At 36.8% G+C, this 23,774-nt stretch overlaps 1 protein-coding gene across 4 annotated transcripts in view; it reads left to right on the top strand.

The window, feature by feature from the left end:
- The window catches only part of PCYT1B (phosphate cytidylyltransferase 1B, choline), a 130,941-nt gene that overhangs the window by 90,622 nt on the left and 16,545 nt on the right, over positions 1-23,774 (top strand). For all 4 annotated transcript variants that reach the window (XM_007493401.3, XM_001362246.5, XM_007493405.3 and 1 more), the window contains 3 exons: positions 2,982-3,060; positions 14,801-14,943; positions 22,029-22,217. In XM_007493401.3, coding sequence (XP_007493463.1) covers positions 2,982-3,060; positions 14,801-14,943; positions 22,029-22,217 — 411 coding nt within the window. The remainder of the gene's footprint in view (positions 1-2,981; positions 3,061-14,800; positions 14,944-22,028; positions 22,218-23,774) is intronic.

Below are 23,774 nucleotides of genomic sequence, written 5' to 3'. Positions count from 1 at the left end.
ATATAATTAATATAACATACTATATAACATAACATAATATAACATGGCATAATATGACATGATATGATATAATATGATATGATATGATATAATATAACATAACATAATGCAATGTAATGTAATGTAATGCAATGTAATGTAATGTAATATAATAATTAATATAACAAAGCAACATAACATGATATGACATGACATGACACGACACGATATAATATAATATAACTTATATTATATTATATAATATGATATGATACAATATAATAAATATAACATAACATAACATAATAATATAATATAATGTAATGTAATGTAATATATAATATAATTAATATAATTAATATTATAATATAATATAATATAATATAATATAATATAATATAATATAATATAATATAATATAATATAATATAATATAATATAATATAATATAATATAATATAATATAATATAATATAATATAATCAATATAATTAATACAATGTAATGTAATGTAATGTAATGTAATATAATATTATAATATAATATAATATAATATAATATAATATAATATAATATAATATAATATAATATAATATAATATAATATAATATAATATAATATGATATGATATGATATGATATGATATGATATGATATAATATAATATAATATAATATAATATAATATAATATAATATAATATAATATAATATAATATAATATAATATAATATAATATAATATAATATAATATAATATAATATAATATAATATAATATAATATAATATAATATAATATAATATAATATAATATAATATAATATAATATAATATAATATAATATAATATAAGGATGAACTATAGTAAAGATGCAAAATACTGTGGAGTTTTGGAGGAACAAGAGAAAACATTTTCTTGTGTTGATACATTTGGTGGGAGTTGGGTAGGTGGGTGGGGATGGAGAACTTAGCCTTCATGAAGGAGAGAGCACTTGAGATAGACCTCAAAGAATGAATAGGATTTTGGCAGATCACAAAAGTAAAACAAGTCCCAAAATCTTGAGTGTGAGTGTGATGTTGTGGGTAGAAAACTTAGAAGCCCTGGGTTCAGATTCTGTGCTGTGACTTATTCACTGAGTGACCATGAACATGTCATATAACTTCTATGAGCCTCAGTTTCCTCATCTGTAAGTTGGAGATGATGCCTCTCGTACACACCTCACAGGGCTGTTGTGAAGTCTGAGTGTGACTGTGTCTGTAAAGCACTTGACAAAATGTAAAACCCTATGCAAGCATTCACTATTATTAGTCTGGGAAAGAATGGGAAAACCTGAATAAGGAAATTGGAACCAGACTATGGAGGGCCTTGAAATCCAGGTATAAAGTCATCAATGGTTTTTGTTTGTTTCTTTTAACAAACAGTGATTTAAGGAATATTCCTATTCTGCATCAGCTTACAGGATAGATAATAGGGAGTGTAAGAACTTAAGAGAGGCCAATTTGGAGGTCACTGCAGCCATCCAGGAACAAAGAGAAAGGAGTCTGGACTGGGATGGCAGTGATCAGAAAGGAAACAGACAAGAAAAATATTTTGAGGTAAAAAAAGCAGGATTCAGTGATGGACTAAATGAAGCAGATGAAAGAGCGAGATGAGTTGAATACGACCTCAAGATTTTGAGCCTGAATATCTGGAAAAATAGTTGTGTCATTGGCAAGAGGATAAGGGGAGGAGATACAGAGAGATGAGTTCTATTTTTAACACATCGAATGGGAAGGGATAGTGAAGCGGTGCACAACAGAAAAAGAAATCCTAAGACCAAATTCTGGTCTTTGCCCTCACCTCTGCCTGCACCAAAGAGATGTGTAACAAGGTGCAAGTCACCTAATCTCTCTGAGCCTTGGCTTCCTCATTTCCAAATAGGTATGATAAAATCTGTGGACCAAGGTGGTCATGAGGGTCAAATGAGAAAAAGTTATATGAAAGTGATTTTCAAAGCATGATGCATATGAAACATGACTATTATTAGTTATGAGGCTAGAAAGGAGACAGAGCCAGAGATGGAGATTTGGGAGCAACCAGCATAATCAGCCAATAATCAACAAACATTTATTAAGCACGGAGCAGTTGGGTGGCTCAGTGGATCGAGAGCCAGGTCTAGAGATGGGAGATTCTGGGTTTGAATTTGACCTCAGACACTTCCTTCAAGTCCCAGCTAAAGTCTAAATTTCTGCTTACCTGATCTACTTTATTACTAATGCCTTCTTTCTCTTCGTTATTTCTTATTTAATCTTGTAGATATAGCTTATTTGTATTTTGTTGCATATTGTCTCCCCCATTAGACTGGGAATTCTTTGAGAACAAAGACCATTATTTATCTTTTTCATATCTCCAGCACTTAGTGCTTGGCACATAGTAGGTGCTTAATAAGTGTTTATTTTTATAAACCCTTGCCTCCTTTTTTTTTTTAGAATCAATATGGTGTACTGGTTCCAAGGCAGAACAGTGATAATGGCTAGGCAATGGGAATTAAGTGACTTGCCTAGGATCATACAATAGGGATTAGTAATAAAGTAGATCAGGAAAGCAGAAATTTAGATTTTTAGCTGGGACTTGAAGGAAGTCAAGGGAAGCTAGGAAGTGAAGAAGATGGAGAGCCTTCCAGGCCAGGGGACAGAGGTTATAATATCCAGGAAACTGGATGGATTCTTTGAGGGAGAGAAGAATAGAGGCCCAAGAACTGACCTCTTGGCCATGCCCAGAGTTACAATGTGGAAGAAGAAAGAAGAACCAGTAGAAAAAAATAAACTCAAATTTTTGAGTCTAGATCCCACTGATTTTGATGGACTTTGAAATACAACTGACTTTGACAAGAAGATTCTGACCAGAAATAGGATTTTCAAATTCAGGTGCTAAGAACCAGCTTCTCTCTCCCCCCAAGCCTTTGGGTACCACTTTCGGTACCCTCCAACTCAGCAGAAATATTTGCCTTTCTCTTTCCTGGACAGATTGACTTTGTGGCCCATGATGACATTCCTTATTCCTCTGCTGGCTCTGATGATGTTTACAAGCACATAAAGGAAGCAGGTGAGGATTCTTCTCTGTACAGCAGTTTCAGCCTTGTTCCCTCCAAGGTGCCAGTCATATTTGTACACATAAAGGCCACACATGAAAACAGGACATTCATGGGCAGGTTGGTTTGTCTGAAGATGACCAGATAAAAATCATTTAGAGCAGTGGTCACCCCAGGCAAAGGCTGCTCGTGACATAAAAAGAGTCAATCGCATCCCACTCCCTCCTGAAATAGTCCTGTCTTGAGCTTGTCTCCAACACAACCATTCCACCCCCTTCTCCCATTATGGTTCAACACTTCTTCAGTCTCTCCCTCCCCCAAATCCCCTACTTCTGGCCTCCTGTGTCTGCACCTGAGAATTGGTCCATGAGGGCAGTTATAACAGTGCCACCCCGCCAGGAACCTGAAGTAGCTGTGCCAGTCTAATCCCCTGCCCCTAGCCCCTGGCAAACCCATATCCTGTTCCTCAGATCAATTTGTGTCTTTATTTTTTAGTTGAAAATCTTTATTTAATTAATTAATTTAGAATATTTTTCCATGGTTCCATGATTCATGTTCTTTCCCTCCCTTCCTCCCCCCTCCCCATAGCCGACGCACAATTCCATTGGGTTTTACAAGATCCATTTCCATATCATTGATAATTGCACTAGGGTGATCGTTCAACTTGTGTCTTTAGCAGATGCTGGACTCTGGGCTCTAATTTAGAGGCTGGTGAAAAAGATTGGCCTCTCCCCATCTCAATACACATAGGCATGAATAAGATGTGATCTGCATTACTGATCTCACTATAGTATCTCCCCCTACCCTAATCCACTCTTCTCCCAAATCTCCCTGTTCCTGTTGAGGATACCACCATCTTCAGAGTCACTCATGTTCATCACTTCAGTGTCAACTTGATTCCTCAATCAGTCGCCAAATCTGGGCCCTTTACCCAATCAAATGATCAAATGAGATCCTCTCTGTCAAGTGGCTGGCACCCAGGAAGGGATCTACAAATGCTTATCTCCTCCTCCTCCCCTCTTCTTCCTTCCCTTCCCTCCACAATATCCCTCGCATCTCTCCCTTCTCTCTACTCACACACTCTCAGCAACTCTGGATTGGCCATTGCAGTCTGGACCACATTGGTGTCCCTTCCTCAAAGGAAAGTCATTCTGACAGCTGTGTAGTGGAAGGATGGGAGAGGAGAGAGACTTAAAGTGGAGGAACCAATGAAGAGGCTATTTCAATAATCTAGCTAAGAGGTGATGAGTCTGCACTAGGGTAGCGCCACACACGCACACACACACACATATGTAAGAAATATTGTGGGAGTATAAAGGGCCAGATATGGCAACTGATTAGATATGGGGGTGGGGGGAGGGAGAATGAGAAATAATGAATGACATGAAAAGGATGGGAGGAAATAAGAAGATAGTCTTATTGGGGCATGATAGAGGAAGTCTAGATAGTTGGGATTGGAACCTGGAGAGGAATTTATTAAGATATTCCTGGCACGGCCATTTCCTTAAAATGGAAGTTCTAGGGAGAGGGGACAATCAGAGAGGACAGTCCCATGGGCAGAGTATTATTCCAGTGTGAGAAATTTAGGGAGAGAATGAACTTCCAGGTGAAAAATTCCTCATAGCATGGCAAAAAAAGTCCAAAGAGTCAACAATGGTCACTAGAGAGGAATGGAATGACCAGAGATCAGAGTGAGGATGAAAATTGTGTTTAGGAGGAGTGCAGCAGGAAGAAAGATGGAAGTCAGAGTCTGAGAAAGGCATTTCTGAATCTTGAAGGATGACTGGTAAAGGGCGATGGTGAGGTCAAATGGATGGGGAAGTCAAAGGTAAGGTCATTCCCAGGAGTGTCTGAGGTGAAATCATGGAGCACAGGAGTGGAAGAGGATAACGAATTGGAAGGTCCAAGTGTTTGCTGTTGGGATCCACAGATTCTCTTCTGATCTGAATTTGCCTTTTGCTTCAGTCTCCTTGGTTCTATTCCATGATCACTGGTAATACTGGCTGGCCATAGTGACCACATAGCTTCTGGTCTCCATCATTTTGGAACCTTTTCTTTTCTTTTTTTTTTAACCCTTACTTTCTGTCTTGGAATCAATACTATGTATGGGTTCCAAGGCAGAAGAGCGGTAAGGACTAGGCAATGGGGGTCAAGTGAAATTTTTACTAAAACATTGCAAAAAAAAAAAATAAAGTATTGTGCAAAGATATGTAAGTTTTTTTTGAAACTTGAAATGCATTAATAAATAGACTTGATGAAATAAAAAAAAAACTCTAGTTGCTTCTAGGGTAAAAGCGCTCATGGGAGGTCAAGCCCAGGGTCACACAGCTGGGAAGTGTCTGAGGCCAGATTTGAACCCAGGACCTCCCATCTCTAGGCCTGGCTCTCAATCCACTGAGCAACCCAGAAGCCCCCTTCTTTTTTTAATTTTATTTTTATTGTCATACAAAACATACTTTCATATTGGTCATTATGGTAAGGACACACTCATACATAACAAAATTCCCAACATAAAACCATAAATATACTAATGTGAAAGACAACTCCAACAGTTCTTTCTCTGGAGGTGGATAGCATTCCCCATCATAAGTCTTTCAGAATTGTCTCAGATCAGTGCATTGTTAGGAGTAGCCAAGTTTCACAGATAATCATTGTCCAGTATTGCTGTTATTGTGTACAATGTTCTGCCAGTTCTGCTTATTTTGCTCTGAATCAGTTTCTGAAGATCGTTCCAGCTTTTTCTGAATCATCTTCCTTCTCATTTCTTATAGCAAATACTATTCCATCACCAACATATGCCACGGTTTGTTCAGTCATTCCCCAACTGATGGACATCCCCTCAATATTTTCAAACCCTTTCAAATGAGAGAATATTTGTAAAAAGTGCTTAGCATGGTACCCGACACAAAATAGGGGCTCTATAAATATTTATTCCCCTCCTTTCTCTGTTTTGGATTATGCCTTCCTGGGTTCTCTGTCAATAGAAACCAACAGTCTGTGCCATGGTAAATCCTCAGTCCCTCCTGAGGGCAAGTCTCCTCTGGACCCACTTTGGAAGGGACAATTCTTCCCTGTGGCTCTTTTGTCTTCCCAGAGATCTAGAATCTGAAGAAATCACTTTGTGGCTTCATGAAAAGGTTCAATTCTTACCCAGAAATGGTAAAAGCCATACATACTAATTACTCAGGAAAGATCCATCTTATTATAGCTGCATCTTCCTATCCTGTGATGCTAAGTTCCTCAAGATGTGCAACTGGAAGCAATAAATGTCTGCCTAATGGGGAAGTACTGGTGCTATCAGATACAATATTCTCTTCCTGAAGCTAAGTGATGACCTGGAAGAACAGAAATGATCAGAAAAACCATTGATTTAAAGCCAGAAGAAACCTTAGTCTCTAAAAGGTCATATGAGTTTGAGGAAAACCAGTTCATAGACCCAGAGCTGGAAGGCACCACATTTTATAGACAAGAAACCTGAGCCCAAAATGACTTGCCAAAGGTCACACAGGTAATAGGTGGCAGAAGCTCTTCTTCAGAAAAGTAGCCCTGTGGTCAAACAACTCTCTCGTCAGAGTACAAAGTAAGCACTGACCAGCTCAGAGATTGTGGGATCTGAGATCACAAGATACCAGATTCAGAGCTGGAAAGGACCTCAGAAACCTCCAGTTTTTTCATTTTATAGATTAGCAAACTGAGGCACAGGGAGGTTAAATGACTTGCCCAAGGCCATGTGGGTAGCAAGTACCAAAGATGGGGCTTACTCTTTCCACTAGATCATCCTGCCTGCATGAAAGAGACAGAATGATTCCATTCAGTGCAACAATCCCTCTGAACGGTCTCCAGGGTCTTTCATGGCTGATGGTATTAATATGTTTTGCTTCTATGGAGATCACATTTTCTTTTAATGTTATTGATTTTTGCTTCTCTTCTTCCAGATTGTTCTTCACTTTTGTGTATTTACATTCCTATTCATTTCTCCTCTCTTTTGTTTCTTGGGTGTAACTTGCCTCCATGGATTCACATCCTTCTCTTCTGCCAATTATTTCAGAGTACAGACCATACATTCTTCTTTCCCAATTTAGGCAAAGCACCTGCTTCTTCCTGGTTTTGCATATTATTTACATAAATTGCATATAGGTGAAAGTGAGTTCTTTTGGCCAGAATTATGTGGGTAATTACAGCAAGTGCTTTCATTTTTTTTCCAATATGTCCCTTGATACCTTTTAACCTCTTTTTACTGCAATCAGACCAAATGATACATTGAAATTAATGTAAACTTTTCCAATTCTTATAGCAAAAGGACCAGGGAGTAAGTTAAGAGTCAATAGTTGACCTCTTTTGGAGCTGTTTTTTTTTAGGGGGGGAAACCCTCTACCTGATATCTATCCAGTTGGGTTTTTACTTAGTCTTCCCTCAAGCAACCAAGAGAATAAAAATAACCAACAATAGCATCTCTTTTTGTGAATCTTATGAAAAGCAGCCTCTACTACATATCCCTCTCCAACATTGTTCTTTTAACTATATCGATTTCTGCCATATAATGGGTCTAGCCAATCAACTATGTATTATAATAATTACTGCTAGAATAGTTTTCCAAACTCCAGGTTGCATTAACTTTAATTTGCCTTAAAAGAGTTACTGGGAAGATAATTGAAATGACAATATTGTTACTTGATTCTGTGCTGGAACATTGACTCGTGAGACTATTAAATTTCCAGTGTGCACATGTATATCTCAGAAATCAGAAAATGCTATTAGTTGGGGCAAATTTATTATTTTGTTGATTATCCTGACTTAAGGAAGTGATAGAGAAAATGTTAGTAATGCATAATAAATTAAAATATGTGCTCTCTATAAATTTTTATTTTTAGAGAGCTGGTTGTTAAACATTTACAAGCATACCTCTCCCCAAATCCAATTGAGAATAATCTTCCTATAACCAGATCTTTAAAACACAGACTTTAGATTAGATGATAGTCTAAATTTCATTTCAGGTCTAAGACTCTAAATAGGATTATTTATAAGGCCATCTGACCATTCTGTCCCTGAGCAAAAGGCTTTCAGGCAGTGACTCATTTGCTTTCTCTACTTTTCCATCTATTCTCTGTTCTCTATTTCCTGTAAGTTGAGAGTCTTGAATTACTGGGAAGCTTATCTGGAAAAGCTTTGGGGAAGTGGTTGGAGCTAAAGCTTTAAAAGAACAAGAGTCAGAGAAAGGGAATTATTAGTGGTTGATGGTTTGGGATTTTTAATTTTAATATATCTTTAAAATTAACTCAGGCTTTTATATGTGCATGGTAGAAATTGTACTAGACTCAGAGTTAAGAGAGTCTTGGATTCAAATCCTCACTTTCATTCTATTATATGAACTCAGGCAAATCACTTAATTTCTTTGAGCCTCTTTCCTCACTTGCACAGGGATCACACTTACAATCTCATGGGTTTGTTCTGTGGAAACATTGCATAAATGTGAATTACCATTAATATCAATAGTAGTAGTCATACAAATCAATCAACAAGGATTTATTAAGTAGCTACTATATACCTGGCACTGGGGATACAGAGACAAAAATAAAATAGTACCTACCCTCAAGGAGCTTATTTACTTTTGGGAGAGACACGATAGGCACAGATAAATAGAAGGATAGGGACAGGAGCTAATCTATAGTTTTGTTAACATAGGAAATCTCCACTTGAGGAATAATGTAGGTCAGTACCTTTTCTGAAACATATAATAATCATAGAGAATTGCTTGGTCACTGAGAAGTTAAGTGACTTGTCTAAGGTCAATATATGTCAGAGGCAGGATTTGAATATAGGTCTTTCTGGGTCCAAAGTCATCCCATTATCCTCTATGTTTGCTGCATTTAGGAGGTAGGATTTAGATGAAGATTCAGCAAAGGATATTGAGGAGTAGTCAGATTGGTTAAAGATAAACTAAGAGAGAGAAATGTTGTGAAAAAGGAAGAGAGCATCAAAAGAGGATGGTTAACAATATCACAATCTACAGGAAGATCAAGAAGGCTGAAGACTGAAAATAAAAGCACTAGTAATAGTATATATATATATATGTAAATAAATCCTTCTCTGTGCAAGACACACCCATAAAACATGCATATCTTGCATAAAAGTTATAAAATAAGTTTCTGTGGATATTCAGTTCATCTGTTGAACAGAAAGTTACCACATATCAATGTGCTAATAACAAATATCACTGATTTTATTTTCCAAACAAAAATTGATTATTAATTTTCTTTTTAAAAATAATATGTTGAACATCTGAGGGAAGAGAGGCTAAAGGAGGGGTTACCAGAAGCTTCAGAAAGGCACTCCTGGGCTGAAGGAGACCCAAAGCTCCAGGAAGATTCTGCTGGGGCAGAGCAAAGAGAAGGAAACCTTTCCAGAGGGAAATGTGGAGGGAGAAAAGCAGCTGCTACCAGACAGAGTCAGGAAGGGCAAAGACTGGTAGAGCAGGAATCTGTGACACGGAGCAAACAATCAGAACCCATCTCTAGGCTATAAATCAGGCTTACTGGGCAGAACTGGAGGTTAAATAGGACTCACCAGAAAGAAAAATGGCCTGTTTTACTCCCTAGAAATTCTGAATTCTTTTCTCCATGAGGACAGTCCCACATAAGGCTTCACTGGTTCCTCCTGCAGAAGTGGAAGCCCATATGAAGAAGAAAGGACATTTTAAACAATCATTTATGGGGTCAGGTATACGATCTCTGTGTTTCTTGTTGTATTAAGTAAACCCTATTCTAGAGTCAATATTTGATTGGTGAGAGTATTTGCATGGTTATTGAAGACACTCTTAGGCATGAGTCATTTGCATTGTTCTGGGGGGAACGTTGGAGGGGAGCCTACACCATTGAATTATTATTGTGAAGCCTTCATGATTTAACCACAACTTTTGGTGACTACCATTTTAAACCTTGCTTAAATGAGATCTAGTGCATTCTGCATGCCAAATAATGAGCATTGGGTCATAACTCCCTTGTGCACTGGGGTAAAATACAATTAGCACTAAAGCCATTCTCTGACTCATCTTTGTAGATCAGCTCTTGTTACCTTCTCATTGACAGATGATGTCCTTCGCATGCATTGCAGATTCTCTCTTTTACACTCTCTAATGACACAATCCTTTTGTGCCTTCTTATCTTTGTCATTCTTATCTGCATCTTCCTATAAATTGTTCCTAAGAGGTCCACTTAGATTCCTCTTAATCTCTTTGCATTGCATGGACATCAGTGGAACATCTATCAGTCCTCCCCTCCTCTCACCATAGGTAGGCATAGATGAAGAGCCTAGTGTGCCTAGGTGTGCCAGCATACCCTGGGGCGAGTGTTGCTATTGGCCTTCCTCTAAGTGGAAAGAGTACAGGTTTGTTGTTGAGGGGTCAAGCAATTATCTCTCTAAGGTTAGTTTCACCTTCCTATTGTGATGGATGATGCTGGTCCAGGATGTGCCTGTTGGATCATCCTCTAATTCTCACCCCTTAACTGTGAATTTTACTAAGGATCTGTACTGGATCATATTCTCTTCCTCTTCTTCAGGGTTCAAATATCTCTTTGCAAATAATTTTTTTTTTTGCCTTTGTGAGAGGAAATTTTATTGTCATTCACCTCAATGGAGTTCAGAAAGAACAGGTTAGCTCAGACCAATGAGATTGGCAGCTGGAATAATCCAATGAGGCAAGTTTTTATCCCTGGATTCTCTCCTGAATTCTAGTCCTATATCACCAACTAGGTATCCTATAGGCACTTCAAACTCAACATGTCCAAAATGGAACCCAAAATGGACCCCCCATCTAACACCTCCTTTTTCCTAATTTCCCTATTTTTGTCATTTGTCACACCACCATTCTTCTAGTTAGATTAAATTGCATATGGCTCTAATATAATTCCTCCCAAGGGGAAGGGGAAGGGGAAGGACTCTTGGCAACTCTTGCACCAGGGTGTATCCTGGGTCATCTGGACACTCTAGACACACTCTATGCATACCTATATTCCTCATTATATGATTGCCTTTTTTTCCTGCTCTTACATCCTTCAGACAGTATCCTTTATGATGCTTCTGCATAGTTCTTCTTTGGGAATACATTGCAACCTAATTAGCCCCATCATGAATCTCTTATGCTTTGGGTAATTCAATTCTTCAGAGACAATATATTCCATGATTTAATGATTTATGCCATCATGTGCATACTGGAGTTTAAAAAAAAGATTGGCTTTTTTTTGTGTAAGGCAGAAGATTAGAATCACTAGAATGAAATTATTGGTTTGCAAAGGCACTCCAGCCCACTATCCTCCTTCTGTTCAATACTAGGTCCTGTTGCATATCCATAGTGTCTTTCCCAAATAGACCTATATTCCAGAAGTCTTAGTGGACTTTTAATATTCAATAAAAAACTTTAATAGTTCAAAACTGCTCAAAACAAGACATTTGGAACACCTTACGTATATTCCACGGACAAGCTTTATTGACTGCCTATTCAACAACATGTCATAATATAGACAATAGACATTCTTCATTTGTTTTTTTTTCTTTTCCTGAATAAAGATCTTTTGAAAGACTCTGAGTCTTATTTAGGAAGTTCTGTAATATTCCAGGAATTGACACAATCAATATAATACAATCCACAAACAGGAGTAACTGGAATACCTCAATGTTTATAATCCATATCCCTTCCATTAGAGAATCCAAACACCTTTGGAGAGCATACTTTTTGCTCTTTTATGCCTTGTTTGATGATAATGATAACTAAATTGCTATTGTACAAAGGTATTTTCATCGTTATATCTTTTGAAGAATCTTTTATGATTTTGTTATTTGCAAGAGTGAAACCTTGTTGGTTGAAGAACCTTTAAGGTTTTCCTCCACCAAATCAAGTATCTTTTTTTATTGTCAACAAATAAACAAAATGGGATCTTTAGTTTCTGTACCATTACATAAAGACTGTCTGTCTCACTTATGTATTATTCCCTCCCCACAACATGATAAACCTGGTAATTTACTTAAATTCAGAATTCTCTATTAACCAATACTTCCATCAAACCCACTATTTTATGGTAGCATTTCCATTGCTGGACAAAAATGTTATTTTCTCACTTTGGGGGAATATACTTAAGGTTCCAGTTGGCTTGGGCTGGGCCTCCTCTTTCATTAACATTACTATTTAATAATAGAAATGATAGCTATTGCCTAATTTGTAGCAAGCATTGTGCTGTATGCAAATACAATGTCATTTGATCCTCACAGCAGCCCTGAAAAGGAAGTGCTATTAATACCCCCATTTTACAGTTGAGGAAACTGAGGCAGACAGTGGTTATGTGCCTTGCCCAAGATCACACAACTAGTAAGTGTCTAAGGTGAGATTTTAGCTTTATTTTCCTGACTCCAGGTCTAGCTCCCTATCCACTGAACCAGAACTCTGCCATTTCCATTTTAAAAAGGCAAGAAATATATTGCTTATCAATATGCATAATATGATCATATTTAAGTCTTCATAAACATAGGTATTTCTATTAGATAAAAACCAACTGCAGAGATTTTCTGTTCTGCTCTGTTGATGACTACCAAAGAGTCTCTGCTGAAATCAGTGAGGGGAGAAGCTGCTGGAGAACACAATAGAACCCGTGAGAGGAAAGTCAGGAACTTTTCAGCCAATCACACTTGTTTTTTGTTGTTTTTTTCCCCCACTGATAATGGCTTAATTTAAGAGCCTGAAATCACTCCAAATGGAGCAAAAGATACTGAAATGTGGATTAAACCTAAGCATACTTGGCTCTGCTTGTCACAATGACATGTCAGAATCTCTTTGCAAAGCATGCTAAAAAAAGAGGTAACTTAAATTAAATAGACTGTAAGGTCCAGGTTCCTTATCATCCTTCTATTATCCCCTACTACCATTGAAAGTTTCCCTTCATTAACATGTGCTCTGCTACTTCCCAAAATAGCTACCTAGCCAAAGAGTGCAATCCTGAAAAGCATGATAAGAAAGGTTCTGGGATCGGGCTCATTACAGAATATTTTTAGCAGAGCAATAATTAGGATTTGCAAAAAAGATGGGTGCTTCATTATTTCACCAGAGCATTCTCTGCCTCTCTCACAGTCCCGCCTCTCACCCAGCCAAAGCAAATCTTTTCCCCTGCCCAAATCTGCAGCAGCAGCAGCAGCAGTGCACTCAGTTTTTCTACGATTTGGACCTTGACCTCCCAACTTCATAGGAAGGGAGGAAAAAAGCTCAAGTCTTTAGGATCTGAGAGACTTCCTGAGATCTCTTGCCAGCTATAGAAAAGAGCTAGACACGTCTCTGTCCTGTTGCACTAAGAAAGGGGGCTGGGGGCAGTTTGGATCATGGGCCTCCGACAGAAGTTGTTCCCATCAGTGTGTTGCTACAACACTTTTTCATGCAAAAATGCGATGTAAGACGTCTAATTCTGTCATCTTTGACCGGCTTCTTTCACGGGCTCCCATTCTTACTCTACTCGCCACTTCACAACAGTGTCAAATTAAGGGACTTAATTTCAGGTCTTTGATTGGGCACTTTATCTTTTTATTTCAGATGACTCTTTGTGCCACGTGTCTTCCCACAAGCTCAGTCCCACTACTAAGAGTATACAGAAGCTTTGCCCGGTTGTGTGCCAGTTCCCCCTCCTTCCTAGTGGTCCTCTGCTCCTGTGGGCTCACCATATTGGTATTGGACTTAGGACATCTGATTGGCTTAGCCCACTGACACTCAAACCTTTGAGCTCCAGAGATCCACCATCACCAAGACATCTCACCACCTCCTCTCTAGTAGCAGAGATTACAGACATGCACCACCACACCCAACCCATCAATGTCTTATTCATTAATTTGATAATATGCATTTCTCCTGTTGATAGCTGTGTGTAAATACAAATATAGACAGTATAATTTTTTTTTTAAGTTTTGGAATTTTTATTTAATTAATTAATTTAGAATATTTTCTATGGTTACAAGATTCATGTTCTTTTCCTCCCCTCCCTCAGCCCCCTCCCATAGCCGATGTGCAATTCCACTGGGTTTTACATGTGTCATTGATCAAGATCTATTTCCATATTATTGATAATTGCACTAGGGGGATCATTTAGAGTCTACATTCCCAGTCATATCCCCATCAACCCTTGTGATCTTCTGTGTTTCTATTCCCACAGTTCTTCCTCTGAATGTTCTTTCTCATAAGTCCCTCAGAATTAGTTTAATTTTTGATAATTTTATCTTTCTCATAAGTCCCTCAGAATTAGTTTAATTTTTGATAATTTTATCTTTCTCATAAGTCCCTCAGAATTAGTTTAATTTTTGATAATTTTATCTTTCTCATAAGTCCCTCAGAATTAGTTTAATTTTTGATAATTTTATCTTTCTCATAAGTCCCTCAGAATTAGTTTAATTTTTGATAATTTTATAGAACGTCTATTAGAATTTGTTACTTTCTGTTCTTGTCTGGTTTTATTCAGTCCCAAGGGCAATTGAATCAAAAGGCACCAGTGGGAGGTATAACTGCAGCATTAAAAAACCTCTTTATATGGAGGGGGAGTAATCTAGCACCCCACTGTTACATCCTCTTATTTCAGACTCTGAGTGAAAAGCACTAGATTCCTTCTCCCCATTTGGTAAAATGTGATGCCCAGTTCTGTGAGGAAGAAATAACAAAACCAACAAATAAATAGATCTAAGTGGTAAAACCTAGGCGACTCTGATTTCTTTTTTCTTTTCCACCTTGACTAGGAATGTTTGTCCCAACTCAGAGAACAGAAGGCATCTCAACATCAGACATCATCACCAGAATTGTCCGTGACTATGATGTTTATGCCAGACGTAACCTCCAAAGAGGGTACACAGCTAAAGAGCTGAATGTTAGTTTTATAAATGTAAGTACATTTACCTTTTCCCTCTTTGAACAAAATTTGATGACAAATATCACTTCCTAGGAGAGCCATTTTCTATTTCCTGCCTCTCTTCTATTTATAGTCCCCATATTGACTGCTTAAAACAAAAGATTTCTTTTAGATATCCTATTGCTGCTGGGAAAGGATTGACTTTTTTTAATGGCAGGTATTTCTGACTTTAATGAAGTTAGAATATTCTTCCTTGATTTTATTTTTCAAGGTCAGTAATTTTCATTAGACGTCTCAGATGCCTCTTCCGTACTAAAGTGAAACAAAAACAACTGGTTCAATAGAATATAAAACCCTAGACTTCTTCCATATTTCTGCTCTGTTGCTCCCATCCCACAGAACTGCTTCTGTTAGCTTAAAATAACATAGCAGCTATTCAAACAAGCTATAAAATGAGAAAAATAAGGGGCAAGAAGCAAAGATTGCCATCCTACAATCTTAGAATCCTACCAGAGGCTGAAGAGCTATATTTGCCTAGGAATAGAGGAACATTAAAACAAGAAATCCACACCCAGTTTCAATCCTTTTTTTTTTTAGTTTTTAAAACATTATTTTATTTGGTCATTTTCATACATTATTCATTGGAAACAAATCATTTCAATTTCAATCTTTTAAAAGAAAAAATCTAGAGATCAATATTTTTAGGAGTGGGAAGGAAATTTTTGTCTAAAAAATCTACAATTATTTGCAGTCATAATTACAACATACGTAATTGGTCACTGGTCCCTTCAAAACTTGAGTGATGGTTAATGGGAGTGATGGTGATTACTGCTTGCCTTCATGATCTGGGAAAGAAAGCTGACTACTGTGGAAGTGGAGGCCTCCTCATGGTGTTGGCCTTGATCATGCCACTGAGGTGTGTGTTTCAGCCAAGAAATTAACTGAAAATCATTTTTTTTTAGTGTCAGGCTGATAAAAAAATCCACATTTTTATGAAAAAACATAATTTATTAAAAAAATCATAGTTATGGGTAGAGATAGTCTCATTTCCAAAGTCTGCTGTCTTCAGTGATAACAAGCCTCAAAAGAGGCAGATGAAAATATAGCCCAAGCCTAGTATTTATAGGGTTATACAATATAAAATGAACCAGGATAAGCAAGATTCCTCTATCTCAAGCAATACCTGAGTGTTGTCTGAATATGAGATCCTTCATTCTGTTTCTATTATATCCCATTGTGCTTTCAGTGAAGCATGGGTAGAATAATACTTGGGAGTCAGGAAGACTTGGGTTGAAATCTTATTTCAAGACTCTCCCTATATGAGTACTTGGGAAAGACATTTGAGCTCTTTGTGCCTCAGTTTCATCAATTGTAAAATGAGGGAATTGGACTCAATCAATGAGCTCAGAAAAATACATCACCAGAAGGCGTATAGTATTTTTTGAATTTTTAAATAATTTTAGTAACAAATTTCCACATGAGTGGAATAATAGATAAATGTGTAACTAAATGAATACAACCAACAGTAACATACAACTTATCTGGATATGAGGTGGCTGTGGTTGGGGAAATTTCCTTAGTATATCTCTATTCATGACTCAGGGAATAAGTCAATGCTTTGGAGTTCTCCTCGATATAGACATACTTACAAAAAGAAAATAGAAATAAACTGTCTTCTCACATGTTTCACTAGACCAGGAATCTTCAGCGTTTTCCCCACACATACTATTTTACCAAAATCACCACGTGGTCATGTAGAGTCAAGTCAGTAAGCATTTATTAAGCCTCTACTATGTGCCAATCACTGTGCTAAGTATCAGGGATACAGAGAAATGCAAAAACACAAAACACAAAACAAGTTCTTGCTCTCAAGAAGATAAAAATCTAATGGGGAAAACATAAAACATAAAAAGAATTATGCACCAACAAATTATATATAGCATTAATTGGGTATTGTAGAGAGTGAAGTTATAAAGTGCAAGAAGATTGGCAGACCTCAAGACTCGGAATTCTCCAAGAGCTGGCAGAGGGAAAGTTCCAAGCTGTTGAAGGTAAACGATCTGTCTGGAGCTGATGGTGAAGCCTGAAGGGTTTGTGTACCTGGACCAGACAAGATCATCTCGGAAACTGACTGCCTCTGAATAAAACAACAAGGCTATCTGCCAAGGATTCTGTTTGTGAGATTTTTGGGTTCCTTGTTGGATTTACTCTTTAGTAATCTGCAGTTAAATTATTTAGACAGGTTAGCTTAGGAAAATAATTATAGTGGGTAAATATATGGGGCTTATAATCAGATGAAAACTTCTCCCTCATTTCTTTCTCATCCTTCCTTTCATTGTTAATAAATTCAATTTATTTATATGTGATTTTACCCTTTTAATATAACCTTCCTTCCTCCCTTCCAAAATTTATTATAACAGTTATGATGAACCAGGTAGGATAGAATTTAGAAAAATAGGATTTATATAGGGAAAACAGTTACGAGTCATTTACAGACTGGGAAGATTCCATTCTGCTCTCAGCAGGTAGAACATTTCACAGGTGGGGGAAACGGAATCCTGAGAGCACTGAGAAACATTTAATTCTTTAAATCCCCTGCTACATGGACTAGGTGGCTATATTGGAATTTTTTTGGAAAATATTTTGAATTTTTTTCTTTCTTTAATTGTATATATATATATACACATATATATATATACAATTAAAGAAAGAAATATATATATATATATAAGTTAATCAAAGTGGATTATAATACTACTAATTCAATTTTATATAATAGATTGTTAATGAATATAAACATGTCTGGAAACATGTTAATGGATTTTTTTTCTATGTAATGTGGGAGTGTGTTCTACATATCCCATACATTGTTTTTACCCTGTTCCCTAAACTGTGTTATATGTTATTGGACTATCAGTGGATGAAATCATGCATGGAAATAACTGTACAAACTGTCTTGTCCCATGTCCCCATATTGTGTATTTGTATCTGTATTGGGTATAAGTGTGGAGTCGTGTTATTTATTCTTGGAAATGGATTGAAGAAAACAATGGTATGGGTAACAAAGGATTCTGAACTTAAGCAAATGGTCATACTGATGAAGCTGCAACTGGAAATGTATATAAAAGACAAAAGGTATATAAATAATGAATATGGGTTTGAGGTAAAGGAAAAGGATGGTACATCTAAACATTTGAATAGACTGCAGAAGGAAGAGGCTGAAGGGATGGTTACCTTATTCCCACTAAGAGATCTTCCAGTAGTTTCTAGGGATGAGATATTCCAGGTGAAAACCCATAAGAGATTTACACCTGAAGACTTAGAATCCATAAAAAAGAGAACACCTGCCTTTGTAGATGAACCTAATAAAGTAATCAAAGAAATGAGGAGGGCCATTGATTTGTTTGATCCTGATGACAATGATTTTGCCCTACTAATAAAAGAACTTTTGACAAAAAGGGAAAGGAACAAATTCATAGATGAAACTAGGCAGGATTCCTTATTAACACCATAGCCAGAACATTATAATGACACAGACATGAATGACAAAGCCCAATATGACATGATGAAAGAATCCAGACAAGCAATATTAGAGGTTATAGGTAGATATACTAAGAGACCAAATGCATGGTTTAAGTTTGGAGGTATAAAGCTAAAAGCAACTGAAACACCAACTTCATTCCTTGATCACATCACTGAAGCAGCTGAGACATACCTGAACATGGATGTTCTGGAAGAGGGAACAATAGCACATATAAAAAGAATCTTTGTGGAAAATGCTATCCCTAAAATAAAACTATTTTTCAAAAATATTTACCCTGATTGGGAGGAGATGGAACTAGAGGATGTTAGAAGGAAGGCAACATACTTTATGCACAGATACTGAGGATAAATATGAGGAAAGGGATACAGTTATAGAAGATCATAAAAGAAAATTAAAGGAAGAAGAAGGAAAAGCTAGGGCAAGTGAGATTAAAGAGGTTAAGAGTGGCAGCATTAAGATCTATGAAACTTAATAACAACTATTACAAGCCTTAAGATAGAAGTCTCCAACAGTGTTTCCTTTGCAATAGGATTGGGCATTTTGTCAGGGAATGCGGATACAGAGGTCAGTTTTCCAGACAATTGAACAGTTATGGAGGATTTAGTAGGCAGAATAATTGGAATAACAACAATAATAACTGGAACAACAATAATAATAACAATAATATCTGGATTAACTACTCAAGAAGGAATAATGGAAATATATGCCAGAATGCCTGCTGTCAGGAAGCACAAGCACCATATCTGAGCAACATGCAGGACTAGGTTAAGTCTGGAATAAGGCCTAAATATAGTCAGGTTGTTAAGCGTGATCAAAGCAAAGGGGCTTGTTCCTTATGAAGGTTTACTCAGTGTTCTTCTGTACTTGAATCAAGGGGAAATGGATTGATATTAAATGAAAGTGAGTGTCATGGTAATAAGGTTAATGAAGATATAGATGATGTGATTAAACCAAAGGATAATGTAATTAGTGTTAATAATTGTAAGGAAAAAGAATATTATAATGTAAAAGTAGTAGAAATTTCCAATTATTTTAAAATAATGGAAAATAGTGGAGAATGTAAACTGGATAATGATAAAGTGATTATAAATGAGAACAATGATACCAAGGTAGAGAGTATAAGGATCAAAGGGAGGAGTGATAAAGCTGATGATGGTGTTAAAGATGCAAAATCCTGGGAATATTATGTAGTTCAAGGAGATGTAAACTTGGATGGACAGGAAATGACTGAGTTTTGTGCTTATGTTACTATGCTTGCACCAGTATTGGAAACATTTCAACCTCCAAAAAGTACAGAATCATATGTCTGTTACTATAGGAGACCAGATATATTATCTTTTGGTTGATTCTGGAGCCAGTAAATCAGTTTTGCAATCTTCCTAAGAATTGTAGAATGGTTGGTACAATGCAAGTTATATGGAGCATGCATTTCTTTGTATGCCAGACTGTCCCATGAATCTTTCAGGTAGGGATTTATTATGTAAATTATGGGCAAGAATCCAAGCTGTTGAAGGTAAATGGCCTGTCTGGAGCTGATGGTGAAGCCTGAAGGGTGTGTGTACCTGGACTCTACCTAGACATGATCATCTTGGAAGCTGACTGCCTCTGAATAAAACAAGGCTGAGAGGAAGATTTCCCATACATTCTGGTGGACAGAGTGTGTTAGAGGAGCCTTTTCTCTATTCCCTGGGACATCTGAGGACTCAACAGCTGGATTCCTGCTAACTACCTGCCAAGGGCTCTGTGAGATTTTGGGTTCCCTATTGGACTTACCCCTTAGTAATCTGTAGTTAAGTTATTTAGACAGGTTAGCTTAGGAAAATAATTATAGTGGGCAAATATCTTGGACCTCTCCCTTGTTCATTTCCCATCCTTTCTTTCATTGTTAATAAATTCAATTTATTTATATGTGATTTTACCTTTGTATATAACCTTCCTTCCCCCCTTCCAAAATTTATTATAACAGTATGATCTCAGAGGAATTAATTAAGGTTTTTTTTAATCCTTACCTTCTGAAATAGTTTCAATTCTAAGATAGAAGAGCAGCAAGGGCTAGGCTACTGAGTTAAGTGACTTGCCCAGGGTCACTCAGCTGGGAAGTGTCTGAAGTCAGATTTGAACTTAGTTCCTCCCAATACCATGCTTGGCACTTTATCCATATTGCTATCTAGCTGTAGACATTATGACTTTAGCTGAGACTTAAAGGTAGCTAGGGGAGCTAGGAAGTGAGGAAGAGGAGGGAGAAACTCTCAGGAGCAGGGCAAAGTCAATGAAAATGCTTGGAGTTGAGAAATGAACTGTTGTATGCAGGGAACAGCAAGGAGGTCAATTTTCCTTGATCACAGAGCAGGTGGAGAAGAATAAGGTATAAGAAGACAGGAAAGGGAGGGAGGAAGGGAGGGACCTGGTTATAAAGAGCTTTAAAAGTCAATAACTTTATAATAACTTTATAACTGATCTTGGAGGAAGTAGGAATCCACTAGATATTGTTGAATGAAATGAAATATGTGTGTGTGTGTGTGATGATCAACAGATCTGATCATATCATATCCTAAAACTAGCATGTTAGGAAGATCAATTTAACAAATGAATAAATCTTTTTAAGGCCAGGAATACATGAGAGCTAAAAAAATAATGCCTACACACATTATTTATCTTTCCCCTAAAGACCAGTTCGAAAACCTCATCTTAGCATGGAAGTATCTCTATCCTCCAGGTCCTTGAAAGTACTAAAAAGGCATGATTATGGTACTGGTGGTGTTTGTTTTCTGTTATCTCAAGATACAGAAAGTTCATCACCAGAAAACTGGCCAACAAAGGATGCATTTTTTCAGCCCCAGAAACTCTCCAAAGAGGGCCTTCTCAATGGGGATATGTTTGGGGATGTAGACTCTAAACGATCACTCTAGTGCAAATATCAATAATATATCTTGATCAATGACACACATAAAACCCAGTGGAATTGCTCATTGGCTATGGGAGATGGGGGGGGGAAGGGGAGAAAAAGAACATGAATCATGTAACCATGGAAAAAATTATAAATTAAATAAATAAACTTAAAAGAAAAAGAAGGCCTGCTAAGTTATAGAGATATTTCTTAATTTTTTTTTGTTTGTTTCATAGACTCCTTTGGCAGTCAGACAAACTCTATGGGCCCCTCCTCAGAATATTGTTTTTAAAGGCTTAAAAGAAAATGCCTAGCATTCTGAAAGAAACCAATTATATTGAGACAGTTATCAAAATGATTTTTTAAATTTTAAAAACAAGTTTGTGAACTCCAGGTTAAAGACTCCTTTTATAGAGCCAAGAAGAAGGATCCATACCTATGAAATCATTGTGATCCTTGAAACATAAGCAGCATATTTCTCATGACAACCCTATGGAGTAGATAGCACTAGCATTAATGTGTTTATTTTTCAGATGGGGAAACTGAAGCTTAATGAGTTTCAGTGACTTGTCCATCTTGTACAAGCCAATAAAAGTTAGAGCTATTATCTGTCTCTGTGAAATCCTACCACACCCAGGATCAGATGAACAGTGTATTAATTTGATAAATTTTTATACTTTTCACCAGGAGAAGAAATACCGTTTCCAGAACCAAGTGGACAAAATGAAAGAAAAAGTCAAGAATGTAGAAGAAAAATCAAAGGAGTTTGTTTATAAGGTGGAAGAAAAGAGCCATGATTTAATTCAGAAGTGGGAAGAGAAGTCTCGAGAGTTTATTGGCAACTTTCTAGAACTCTTTGGACCTGATGGAGCATGGGTATGTAATCTCTTCTCTGGAGACATGAGTGAGAACTATTTCTTTCTATTCAATCCTATATCTAATGTGTGGTAGGAGCCATATCTGCCATGTAGGCTAGGTAGGCTAGGTCAGTGGGATTTTTTTCCCCCCTTAAAAGGCAAGGAGACTGTCTCTGAGACTTGGTTGGCTTGGGAGGCTAACGCTATAGCCATTGAGACAGCTTTTCGGTTGTTTAAGGAATAAACATTCAGCCCACAAGGAGTTAGTGGCCTCCAGACTCAGTGACTATTCCATAGCCATGCAAGTCACCACCTCCAACCTGCCTCTCTGACCAGACACGTTTCTATAGGGAGACAAGGTGAGTGAGCAGGGTTAGGTACTCCTACCTGAAGCAGGGTAGCACACTTGCTGAGCATCCTTTCCACCCGGTGGTTTAGTAAGTCTTCTTTTGTTTACTGTTGTCCCAACAAGGACCTTATCTCATTCTAAATCTTGACCTGCTTAACCCAAGCCATGCCAAACCTACAACATGGCCTCTATGATGGAAATCAGGGTGGTTGACCTCATTTCTGTGTCATTCATGTCACCCAGAATGGTGCCCTGAGTTTCCCTTCTCCTCTAGGGGAGGAACTTGCAGGTACAGTTTTGCAGAAATAGCCTATGTGGAAACAAAGTGGTTTGTGGGTTTAAGATACTGTCTACAGTTTTCCTGCTTCATTCGCTAAAAAAATTTCTATTAAACATGGTCACTTTGGGTATGGATAACACTTCCTTCCAGGATAGGGAAATTTCCTTGACTATTGGGGTATTTCTTTTAAGAGGATGACTTTAGGAAATCTCTCAATCTATACTGAGGAGTTTGGGATTATTTTATTATTATATTACATTACATTATATCATATCATATCATATCATATCATATCATATCATATCATATCACATCACATTATATTACATTACATTATTGTATTGTATTATATTATATTATATTATATTATATTATATTATATTATATTATATTATATTATATTATATTATATTATATTATATTATATTATATTACATTACATTATATTACATTACATTACATTACATTACATTACATTACATTATATTATGTTATGTTATGTTATGTTATGTTATGTTATGTTATGTTATGTTATGTTATATTATATTATATTATATTATATTATATTATATTATATTATATTATATTATATTATATTATATTATAATGGTTTTCAAATCAGTAAGAAACCATTTGATTTAATTTCATTTTCTTTCTTTCTTTTTTTTTTAACCCATACCTTCTGTCTTAGAAGCAATACCAAGGATCAGTTCCAAGGCAAAAGATTGGTAAGGGTTAAGTGACTTGCCCAGGGTGACATAAATCGGAAGTGTCTGAGGTCATATTTGAACCCAGAACCTTTCATCTCCACACCTGGTTCTCTATCCCGTTGAGCCACCTAGCTGCCCCTGATTTCATTTTCAACTCACTAAGAAAAAGGAATCTAAATATATAAAAAGTCAATCCAGCAAGGGAAATTTGGCCTGATCATTCAGGTGGAGAGGCCA

Source organism: Monodelphis domestica, chromosome 4 (genome assembly GCF_027887165.1).
Source record: "Monodelphis domestica isolate mMonDom1 chromosome 4, mMonDom1.pri, whole genome shotgun sequence".
Taxonomy (NCBI): domain Eukaryota; kingdom Metazoa; phylum Chordata; class Mammalia; order Didelphimorphia; family Didelphidae; genus Monodelphis; species Monodelphis domestica.
The sequence above is the reverse complement of the archived record's forward strand: the minus strand, read 5'-3'. Positions and strand labels throughout refer to the sequence as shown.